The sequence below is a fragment of the Rhinoderma darwinii genome, chromosome 8 (assembly GCF_050947455.1).
Source record: "Rhinoderma darwinii isolate aRhiDar2 chromosome 8, aRhiDar2.hap1, whole genome shotgun sequence".
In the NCBI taxonomy this organism is placed as follows: Eukaryota; Metazoa; Chordata; class Amphibia; order Anura; family Rhinodermatidae; genus Rhinoderma; species Rhinoderma darwinii.
Genome location: NC_134694.1, coordinates 3,699,431 through 3,712,139, shown reverse-complemented (window position 1 = coordinate 3,712,139; position 12,709 = coordinate 3,699,431). Strand labels below are relative to the sequence as shown.

The following is a 12,709-nucleotide window of genomic DNA, read 5'->3' as shown; positions in this document are numbered from 1 at the left end:
CAGCATGCTCCATATCACTATATACAAGAAGATATATAACTTATACCAGCTGTACATATATAATTATATACAGAAGATACCCAGGTTATACCAGCATGTTCCATATCACTATATAGAAGAAGATGTATAACTTATACCAGCTGTACATATATAATTATATACAGGAGATACCCAGGTTATACCAGCATGCTCCATATCACTATATACAAGAAGATGTGTAACTTATACCAGCTGTACATATATAATTATATACAGAAGATACCCAGGTTATACCAGCATGCTCCATATCACTATATACAAGAAGATGTATAACTTATACCGGCTGTACATATATAATTATATACAGAAGATACCCAGGTTATACCAGCATGTTCCATATCACTATATAGAAGAAGATGTATAACTTATACCAGCTGTACATATATAATTATATACAGAAGATACCCAGGTTATACCAGCATGCTCCATATCACTATATACAAGAAGATGTATAACTTATACCAGCTATACATATATAATTATATACAGAAGATACCCAGGTTATACCAGCATGCTCCATATCACTATATACAAGAAGATGTATAACTTATACCAGCTGTACATATATAATTATATATAGAAGATACCCGGGTTATACCAGCATGCTCCATATCACTATATACAAGAAGATGTATAACTTATACCAGCTGTACATATATAATTATATACAGGAGATACCCAGGTTATACCAGCATGCTCTATCACTATATACAGGAAGATATATAACTTATACTGGCTGTACATATATAATTATATACAGAAGATACCCAGGTTATACCAGCATGCTCCATATCACTATATACAAGAAGATGTATAACTTATACCAGCTGTACATATATAATTATATACAGAAGATACCCAGGTTATACCAGCATGCTCCATATCACTATATACAAGAAGATGTATAACTTATACTGGCTGTACATATATAATTATATACAGAAGATACCCAGGTTATACCAGCATGCTCCATATCACTATATACAAGAAGATGTATAATATACCAGCTGTACATATATAATTATATACAGAAGATACCCAGGTTATACCAGCATGCTCCATATCACTATATACAGGAAGATGTATAACTTATACCAGCTGTACATATATAATCATATACAGAAGATACCCAGGTTATACCAGCATGCTCCATATCACTATATACAAGAAGATGTATAACTTATACCAGCTGTACATATATAATCATATACAGAAGATACCCAGGTTATACCAGCATGCTTCATATCACTATATACAAGAAGATGTATAACTTATACCAGCTGTACATATATAATTATATACAGAAGATACCCAGGTTATACCAGCATGCTCCATATCACTATATACAAGAAGATGTATAACTTATACCAGCTGTACATATATAATTATATACAGAAGATACCCAGGTTATACCAGCATGCTCCATATCACTGTATACAAGAAGATGTATAACTTATACCAGCTGCACATATATAATTATATACAGAAGATACCCAGGTTATACCAGCATGCTCCATATCACTATATACAAGAAGATGTATAACTTATACCAGCTGTACATATATAGTTATATACAGAAGATACCCAGGTTATACCAGCATGCTCCATATCACTATATACAAGAAGATGTATAACTTATACCAGCTGTACATATATAATTATATACAGGAGATACCCAGGTTATACCAGCATGCTCCATATCACTATATACAGAAGATCCCCAGGTTATACCAGCATGCTCCATATCACTATATACAGAAGATCCCCAGGTTATACCAGCATGCTCCATATGACTGTAAAGTACAATCATCTAATCCCCCAGTTAGGAAACTGCTGCACATAGGTTAAGGGGAGGAGCTTCAACAAGAGGGAGGAGCCTGTATTGTAGCTTTAAGTTATATATTCTAATGTAACTCCCATTGATTGTAGTTGGATTGTTGAACTTACTCTTAAACGATGTCAGCTTCTCCTCAATATCGTCCTCGTCCATGTACTTTTCATCTGCAAGGAATTCCTGTAGAATAGAAAACAAGATGAAATCCTAGTCCTCTCCGAGCAGCTTAGTCCTCCTTCAATATGTCCTATAATCATTGCTTTGTTTCGGCCTGCGCTGTACGGCTCTTGTTTCCAAAGAAACACGTCGTCTCTAGGAGATATTAGAATAAATACTATTCCAATATTTGTCACTTGCAATACCTCTTTTCACCACTTGTCAGTGAGAACTGTTTTTCCCATAGAAACCCACGCAACAGCGCCCCCTTCTATAAACTAGTCATTTTATATTGACTTTAAAAATGCTCTAAAACTTGAAAGAAGCTTCATCTGGAAATATAATATGCCTCATTGTAATCTGTAAATATAAATCTATGATGTGTGCAACATTAGAAAGTAGAGTCTGCTATCCCTTTAAAAATCCCATACAAACCTATTTTATAACAGGGAGTGTGCAGAGATAAAGATGTTTGTTCTGCTTTGTGCTGACGCTCGTATTCTTTGATGTGAGATCCTCTTTTTAACGTCGCTTCAATGAACGGGAAATATAACAAAAAAGAAAAACCCTTTATTCCACGTGATGAGGAAGTGAGCGACTAACGAGGGACTGGAAGAGACTGAAAATTTCCCCTAAAATGCAAAAATCCCCCAGCAAATATAAATCCTGCAGTCACTTTCTTCTGACAAGTTGTAATTTATTCTCTTCCGCCATTTCTTTGTTATATCTGTTACTGGGAAAGCTGGGTGACATCCAATATGGCCGCCATTACAGCTCTGCAAACTTTCTCATACCCCTTAATGGAAAATCTAGGCAGAGGCGTAACTTGAAGTTCTTGGCCCCAATGCAATATCTGTAACAGGGGCCCCACCTTCCATGTGCTGGTGTCTTCCTATGTAGCAGAGGGGCCATCGGGCCCCTCAGGCAACAGGGCCCGTGTGCCACTTCTACCTCTGTATCTGCTATAACTACCCCCCTGGAACAAGTGATATAGAGGTGGCGGATGTAACACTGCGTAGCAAGATAGATGTGGCATTCAGGAAAAGTCTTCCACCCAGCTTTCCTGGACTCCTGAGTGGCAAATCTGCAAGGGTGACAGATGTACAGCATTACTGCTCGGCAGATCTTCCATCCAGGACTCGAAAAAAGCTGGGTGACTCTCTATATAGAAGTTGTTATGGCGGCCATATTGGTTGTCACCCAGCTTTCCCAGAAGACAGAAAAGTTTTTACAACTTGACAGAAGCAGAAGATAAAAAAATGCCATGGTTTGCGCTACGGAATCGCGTTATCGGTCCTAAACAAAATCGCCAAATCTTTCGGTGTGAAGGGGTTAATTGCTCCTAGGCCGTTCATTAATACGCACAGCGGTCTCTGACACGGTCGGATCATTGTCTCCTCAGCTATTCAGTCTCTATTCTCTGAGTCCTTTCTTGCGTGGTTGCGGCTGCTGGCGGGGGTCTATAGCGAGGCTGTGGGAACGCTCAGATCCGTGCACAAACTGCCCAATAGAAGCCCCTCTTCCCTCCCCCCTTCTCGACGTCAGAGGAAAGTGACCGGGAGACTGGCATTCATCTCTCTGCCATGTTGGTCAGTGGGCACGGGAGTGCCAGGGGGCAGGACGGCTCAGTTTAATAACATCTAGGCCGGGACACCCCATAGATGTAGCATTATTAATAGTATATTCCCTTATTATTCCGAGTTTTACCACACTTCCTTGCTTCACCGCAATACCCTTTTTGGGCTGAAACTATACGTCTGTTCATCCTGAGCATCGTGGTTCATGAATAGAATGCCAGAACGACAGTGAAGACTGACACCAGCAAAGCAGTAGATGTAACGCTGATAGTAGTGCGGACTTCGGTCATAGTGTGGGCAGCTGGGTGACATTATGGGCAGTGTAATGGCGGCTCAGAATCTGTTCGGGTGAGTTCATACATAGCGGCGACAGCGCTACGGAAATCTGCGCCAACAAGCAGTTTTACCGCAGATCGGTTGGGTTTAATTGACTGTTGATTCGTTAAAAGCTTGTGATTGGCTGCCGCGCTCTAAAACCGCAGCACGTTTGCTGCGTTTTTCACATTTCATCTATGTCTAAAACTTGCTTTCAGTGCAGGTTAGTGTAAGAAGCGATCTGATTGGTTGCTATGGGCACAATGAGTAGGTATCAGCCATAGCAACCAATCAGATCCCACAGTAAGAAGATATCAATAAGAGCAACCAATCAGATCCCAGATATTTTTTTTTTCAGTGAAGGTTGGAAAATGTAAGAAGTGATCCGATTGGTTGCTATGGAAAACATCTTTGTACTATTTTCAGACATGAGGCCTGTATTTGGGGTGATTGTCCAAAGTAACCAATCAGAACCCAGATTCAGTGCAGATAAGAAAATAGAAGGAGGGATCTGATTGGTTGCTATGGGCTACTCCTCCACTCTCTTATTTGCACTGGTTTTTGCATGAGGACACAGTGAGGTTGACGTTGCCCATAGCAACCAATCAGGTTCTAGCTCTTTTTCCACTGTAAGTTGAAAATGAAAGGAGTGATCTGATTGGTTGCTATGGGTTAGTCCTCCCTTTCTGGCCTCTGCCCTGATTTTCACCCATGAGGCCCACTATTCCCTCACCCCGGTTTCTCCTCAGCTGCCATTTTCCATATAAGGAACCTGGAGCTCGTACCCTCCTGGGATTCAGGCTCCTTTCTCCGACTGGAATCCCAAATATTCCGACTTTACAGAAGTCTAGAAGATTCCCTTCCTGAAAGACGCGGTTGTAATAACAATGTCAATCAGCGTATGCGTAATAATGAACCGTTTCTATGGTAAAATATGATGATATATATGATGAAGTTTGGCGTCATTTTCGCCTGGTTTATCAAAATGGTGTCAATTATAGCGCAAATCTATTCGCACTCATAACTGGAGAAAATTACACCTTGTGACACCCAAACAGCCCGGGATGCGCCTAATTTATTACCCGACTAACCCCTAATAAATTACACGCATCTTACCGCAGAACTGAACTGAAACGCCAGTGATAATAAACTCCCCCATAACGTTTACCTCCTGCCCTTTATATAGGGGACGCTGGTGATTCACAGCATTTGAATAAAAAATAGCGCATCTGACCCCCCCCCTTCATCACACCCTAAACTAATACAGACCCCAGACCAGACCCCGAAACTAATACAGACCCCAGACCAGACCCCTAAACTAATACAGACACCAGACCAGACCCCTAAACTAATACAGGTCCCAGACCAGACCCCTAAACTAATACAGACCCCAGACCAGACCCCGAAACTAATACAGACCCCAGACCAGACCCCTAAACTAATACAGACCCCAGACCAGACCCCGAAACTAATACAGACCCCAGACCAGACCCCTAAACTAATACAGACACCAGACCAGACCCCTAAACTAATACAGACACCAGACCAGACCCCTAAACTAATACAGACACCAGACCAGACCCCTAAACTAGTACAGACCCCAGACCAGACCCCGAAACTAATACAGAACCCAGACCATACCCCTAAACTAATACAGACCCCAGACCAGACCCCTAAACTAATACAGACACCAGACCAGACCCCTAAACTAATACAGACACCAGACCAGACCCCTAAACTAATACAGGTCCCAGACCAGACCCCTAAACTAATACAGACCCCAGACCAGACCCCGAAACTAATACAGACCCCAGACCAGACCCCTAAACTAATACAGACACCAGACCAGACCCCTAAACTAATACAGACACCAGACCAGACCCCTAAACTAATACAGACACCAGACCAGACCCCTAAACTAATACAGACACCAGACCAGACCCCTAAACTAGTACAGACCCCAGACCAGACCCCGAAACTAATACAGAACCCAGACCATACCCCTAAACTAATACAGACCCCAGACCAGACCCCTAAACTAATACAGACACCAGACCAGACCCCTAAACTAATACAGACACCAGACCAGACCCCGAAACTAATACAGACCCCAGACCAGACCCCGAAACTAATACAGGTCCCAGACCAGACCCCTAAACTAATACAGACCCCAGACCAGACCCCGAAACTAATACAGACCCCAGACCAGACCCCTAAACTAATACAGACACCAGACCAGACCCCTAAACTAATACAGACACCAGACCAGACCCCTAAACTAATACAGACACCAGACCAGACCCCTAAACTAATACAGGTCCCAGACCAGACCCCTAAACTAATACAGAACCCAGACCATATCCCTAAACTAATACAGACCCCAGACCAGACCCCTAAACTAATACAGACACCAGACCAGACCCCTAAACTAATACAGAACCCAGACCATATCCCTAAACTAATACAGACCCCAGACCAGACCCCTAAACTAATACAGACACCAGACCAGACCCCGAAACTAATACAGACCCCAGACCAGACCCCGAAACTAATACAGACCCCAGACCAGACCCCGAAACGAATACAGACCCCAGACCAGACCCCGAAACTAATACAGACCCCAGACCAGACCCCTAAACTAATACAGACACCAGACCAGACCCCTAAACTAATACAGACACCAGACCAGACCCCTAAACTAATACAGACACCAGACCAGACCCCTAAACTAATACAGACACCAGACCAGACCCCTAAACTAGTACAGACCCCAAAACTAATACAGACCCCAGACCGGACCCCAAAACTAATACAGACCCCAGACCGGACCCCTAAACTAATACAGACCCCAGACCGGACCCCTAAACTAATACAGACCCCAGACCGGACCCCTAAACTAATACAGACCCCAGACCGGACCCCTAAACTAATACAGACCCCAGACCGGACCCCTAAACTAATACAGACCCCAGACCGGACCCCTAAACTAATACAGACCCCAGACCATACCCCTAAACTAATACAGACCCCAGACCAGACCCCTAAACTAATACAGACACCAGACCAGACCCCTAAACTAATACAGACACCAGACCAGACCCCTAAACTAATACAGGTCCCAGACCAGACCCCTAAACTAATACAGACCCCAGACCAGACCCCGAAACTAATACAGACCCCAGACCAGACCCCTAAACTAATACAGACACCAGACCAGACCCCTAAACTAATACAGACACCAGACCAGACCCCTAAACTAATACAGACACCAGACCAGACCCCTAAACTAATACAGACACCAGACCAGACCCCTAAACTAGTACAGACCCCAGACCAGACCCCGAAACTAATACAGAACCCAGACCATACCCCTAAACTAATACAGACCCCAGACCAGACCCCTAAACTAATACAGACACCAGACCAGACCCCTAAACTAATACAGACACCAGACCAGACCCCGAAACTAATACAGACCCCAGACCAGACCCCGAAACTAATACAGGTCCCAGACCAGACCCCTAAACTAATACAGACCCCAGACCAGACCCCGAAACTAATACAGACCCCAGACCAGACCCCTAAACTAATACAGACACCAGACCAGACCCCTAAACTAATACAGACACCAGACCAGACCCCTAAACTAATACAGACACCAGACCAGACCCCTAAACTAATACAGGTCCCAGACCAGACCCCTAAACTAATACAGAACCCAGACCATATCCCTAAACTAATACAGACCCCAGACCAGACCCCTAAACTAATACAGACACCAGACCAGACCCCTAAACTAATACAGAACCCAGACCATATCCCTAAACTAATACAGACCCCAGACCAGACCCCTAAACTAATACAGACACCAGACCAGACCCCGAAACTAATACAGACCCCAGACCAGACCCCGAAACTAATACAGACCCCAGACCAGACCCCGAAACGAATACAGACCCCAGACCAGACCCCGAAACTAATACAGACCCCAGACCAGACCCCTAAACTAATACAGACACCAGACCAGACCCCTAAACTAATACAGACACCAGACCAGACCCCTAAACTAATACAGACACCAGACCAGACCCCTAAACTAATACAGACACCAGACCAGACCCCTAAACTAGTACAGACCCCAAAACTAATACAGACCCCAGACCGGACCCCAAAACTAATACAGACCCCAGACCGGACCCCTAAACTAATACAGACCCCAGACCGGACCCCTAAACTAATACAGACCCCAGACCGGACCCCTAAACTAATACAGACCCCAGACCGGACCCCTAAACTAATACAGACCCCAGACCGGACCCCTAAACTAATACAGACCCCAGACCGGACCCCTAAACTAATACAGACCCCAGACCGGACCCCTAAACTAATACAGACCCCAGACCAGACCCCTAAACCAATACAGACACCAGACCCCTAAACTAATACAGACACCAGACCCCACCCCTAAACTAGTACAGACCCCAGACCAGACCCCAAAACTAATACAGACCCCAGACCAGACCCCGAAACTAATACAGACCCCAGACCAGACCCCTAAACCAATACAGACCCCAGACCAGACCCCTAAACCAATACAGACACCAGACCCCTAAACTAATACAGACACCAGACCCCACCCCTAAACTAGTACAGACCCCAGACCAGACCCCAAAACTAATGCAGACCCCAGACCAGACCCCTAAACTAATACAGACCTCAGACCAGACCCCTAAACTAATACAGACCCCTAAACTAATACAGACCTCAGACCAGACCCCTAAACTAATACAGACCCCTAAACTAATACAGACCCCTAAACTAATACAGACCCCTAAACTAATACAGACCCCTAAACTAATACAGACCCCAGACCAGACCCCTAAACTAATACAGACCCCAGACCAGACCCCTAAACTAATACAGACCCAGACCAGACCCCTAAACTAGTACAGACCCCAGACCAGACCCCTAAACTAGTACAGACCCCAGACCAGACCCCTAAACTAATACAGACCCCAGACCAGACCCCTAAACTAATACAGACCCCAGACCAGACCCCTAAACTAATACAGACCCCAGACCAGACCCCTAAACTAATACAGACCCCAGACCAGACCCCTAAACTAATACAGACCTCAGACCAGACCCCTAAACTAATACAGACCCCAGACCAGACCCCTAAATACAGACCCCAGACCATAACCCCTAAACTAATGCAGACCCCAGACCAGACCCCTAAACTAATGCAGACCCCAGACCAGACCCCTAAACTAATGCAGACCCCAGACCAGACCCCTAAACTAATACAGACCCTAGACCAGACACCTAAACTAATGCAGACCCCAGACCAGACCCCTAAACTAATACAGACCCCAGACCAGACCCCTAAACTAATACAGACCCCAGACCGGACCCCTAAACTAATACAGACCCCAGACCGGACCCCTAAACTAATACAGACCCCAGACCAGACCCCTAAACTAATACAGACCCCAGACCAGACCCCTAAACTAATACAGACCCCAGACCAGACCCCTAAACTAATACAGACCCCAGACCAGACCCCTAAACTAATACAGACCCAGACCAGACCCCTAAACTAGTACAGACCCCAGACCAGACCCCTAAACTAATACAGACCCCAGACCAGACCCCTAAACTAATACAGACCCCAGACCAGACCCCTAAACTAGTACAGACCCCAGACCAGACCCCTAAACTAATACAGACCCCAGACCAGACCCCTAAACTAATACAGACCCCAGACCAGACCCCTAAACTAATACAGACCCCAGACCAGACCCCTAAACTAATACAGACCCCAGACCAGACCCCTAAACTAATACAGACCCCAGACCATAACCCCTAAACTAATGCAGACCCCAGACCAGACCCCTAAACTAATACAGACCCCAGACCAGACCCCTAAACTAATGCAGACCCCAGACCAGACCCCTAAACTAATACAGACCCCAGACCAGACCCCGAAACTAATACAGACCCCAGACCAGACCCCGAAACTAATGCAGACCCCAGACCAGACCCCTAAACTAATACAGACCCCAGACCAGACCCCGAAACTAATACAGACCCCAGACCAGACCCCTAAACTAATACAGACCCCAGACCAGACCCCGAAACTAATGCAGACCCCAGACCAGACACCTAAACTAATACAGACCCCAGACCAGACACCTAAACTAATACAGACCCCAGACCAGACCCCTAAACTAGTACAGACCCCAGACAAGGATCAAAATATACCCCCTCTCTCCGTTCCTGCAGTTCTCCCGGTGTGGGGATGTTGTCTGCAGGAACAAGAGAGGTGAGTATATTTTGAGGACGTGGCCCCCGGGAGATATTCGGGAGACCCCGGACATTCCAGCAGAGTTGGCGGGTGTGATTTTGCAGTCTCGCTCAGCAGGGGGAGTTCAGGGATGCTTTATTGATGGCTGTATTATTAGGCCCTGTTCACAAGGAGTTTTTTTAGGAGTTTTTGGACGTGGAAATCGCGCCGCAAAACTCGTCAAAAACCGCCTGAGTTTCAATGGGAATTGGACGAGTTTTTTACCGCGAGTAAAAAAAACGCGTCGCAGTAAAAAGAAGCGTCATGACCCATCTTGAGGCGGTTTCCGCCTCCAAAACCCCATTTCAATCAGTCAGAAAGAGGAAAAAAAACGCCTCGACGAGTGTTTTGACGAGTTTTTGTCAAACCACTGTGCAAAAACCGTCTGGAGCAGTGTTTGCAGGAGGAATTTTCCTCCTGCAAAAAACTCTGTGTGAACACAGCCTTATACAGCAGAGCTCTGGGGACGGCGCGGTCCGTGCGCGGGGGTTTATAGGCGCTAAGCGTTTCCTGCTATAATAAGTGGTGGTAATAATCTATAATTGGACGTTGTAGCGGGTCCAGGCCTCGATCAGTTACTAATAATATAAGACATGTTCTTCTTATGATGAGTCATTAGTCTGATTATTTTCCATTTAGCCGATTCTGAGTTCCACTGTCTGACCATTACAGTGTATGGATGGGTTGTCACCCAGCTTTCTACAGACCCTGAACATCATATAAATATACCTTGTTACTACTTCTCTCAATACTGTGTGTGTCAGTCTTCACTGTAGTTCTGGAATTTTATTCATGAACCAGGAGGCTCAGGATGAGCACTGGCTCAGATCAGGGAGAAAGCTGACATGCCGGATATAGAATAATATGACTATTCCGCTGTTCATTCTAATCATGTGTAGGGCGTGTAGTAAGATAATTACCATAATCACTGTGATTAACAACGTGTATTTCTAGTCGTTCAGCGGTGGGGAAATGGCGCATAGTTCAGCGATTACTAATCTGCTACACGGAAATTGAGAGGAATTCATTATGAATAGACTCAGAAGACGCGGAGAATCTTTACCTTCGTTATATCTGTTTCAGGAAAAGTTGGGTGACCATTAGTATGGCTGCCAGTCTTCACAGAGGTCGTCACTCCGCTTTCCCAGACCCCAGAATAGCCAATCTGCTTAGTTATTCAGTGGTGCTGGAGATATCGTTGCATAACAAGGCCGGTTTGCCGTTCAGAACTCTAAAAAAGTTGGGTGACGACCTCTGCTGGATCTGCCCTTCTCTAGATGTACTAAATCCCCTGTAAATATAAATTCTTAAATTAAAGTGGACCTCCACCTCCCCTGACAGGTCAATTGTAGTAAATACTTGTATTCCCCATGAAACAACATTTCTGGAGTATCTTTTCTTACTACTCTGCTTTGTGTGGTTCCTCTGTTATTCCTCCTAGAAATTTGTGAACACATTGACAGCCGGGTGTTACCATTCCCCTTGTCATAGGGGCGTGTCCCTACACAGTCTGATGCTGTCAGCACTGATTGGACGGTGTCGGTCTGTGTAGGGACACGCCCCCAACTAGTAACACTCAGCTGCCAATTTATTCATAAATTTCTAGGAAGAATAACAGAGGAGCAGCACAATAGAAAGAAGAGATGCTCCATAATTGTTATTTCATGGGGAATACAAATATTTACTAAAACCGATATGTCAGGACAGGGGACTGGTCTCTGGACTCTTTAGGCCCTGTTCACACTGAGTTTTTTTGCAGGCAGAAGAATCTGAAGGAATTTTGAGGCAGATTTTGACCTGCTGCAATTTCGTGACGCGATTTTCGCTGCGTTTTTGCGGGCAACAAACGCAGCGAAAAACGCTTTCTCTGGCTCCCATTGATTTCAACGGGAGGTCGGAGGTAGAACCGCGGCAAGAAAGAGCATGGGATTTTTCTTACCGTGAGCGTCTAAAAACCGCCGCGGAAAAAAACGCCTCCACCTCCCATTGAAATCAATGGGAGGCAGTTTCAGGAATTTTCTGCCGCTGATTCCGACACGGATTCCGCATGAAAATCAGCGTAAAAAAACTTAAAAAAGCGTAAAATGTATATTTCGCCTTTTCCTGTTACATCTGTTACAAGGAAAGCTGCGTGACAGCCAATATGGCTACGATGACCACTATGCAGCCACATGGGGTGTATAACAGCATACACAGGCACGGAAAAGTAAAAGTTGGATGAGAACCTGAGCGGGGGCTGTAATGGCGGCCATATTGGTTGTCACACAGCTTTCCCAGGAACAGATATAACTACAATGGCTGAATAGAATAAGGGGGAGATGTACAAAGTCTGACATAGATATGTACCGTGTGATGATGTACATCATATATAATCCGGTGAGTGGCGTCAGTGATGGCGCGGGTGGGGCAGGGAGGTTTCGGCAACATCAGAAATGAGTTCAC

The 12,709-nt window shown here is 45.0% G+C and overlaps 1 protein-coding gene across 2 annotated transcripts in view; it reads right to left on the bottom strand.

Annotated features, from left to right (window-relative positions):
* The window catches only part of AIF1L (allograft inflammatory factor 1 like), a 37,751-nt gene extending 33,690 nt beyond the window's left edge, over positions 1 to 4,061 (bottom strand). The window contains exons 1-3 of one of the 2 annotated variants that reach the window (XM_075834671.1): positions 3,395 to 4,061; positions 2,465 to 2,560; positions 1,987 to 2,053 (exon numbers count right to left, since the gene is read on the bottom strand). In XM_075834671.1, the coding sequence (XP_075690786.1) occupies positions 1,987 to 2,029 (43 nt within the window). In that variant the 5' untranslated portion in view covers positions 2,030 to 2,053; positions 2,465 to 2,560; positions 3,395 to 4,061. The remainder of the gene's footprint in view (positions 1 to 1,986; positions 2,054 to 2,464; positions 2,561 to 3,394) is intronic. The other variant, XM_075834672.1, reaches the window with a different exon arrangement.
* Positions 4,062 to 12,709: the final 8,648 nt, after the last annotated feature.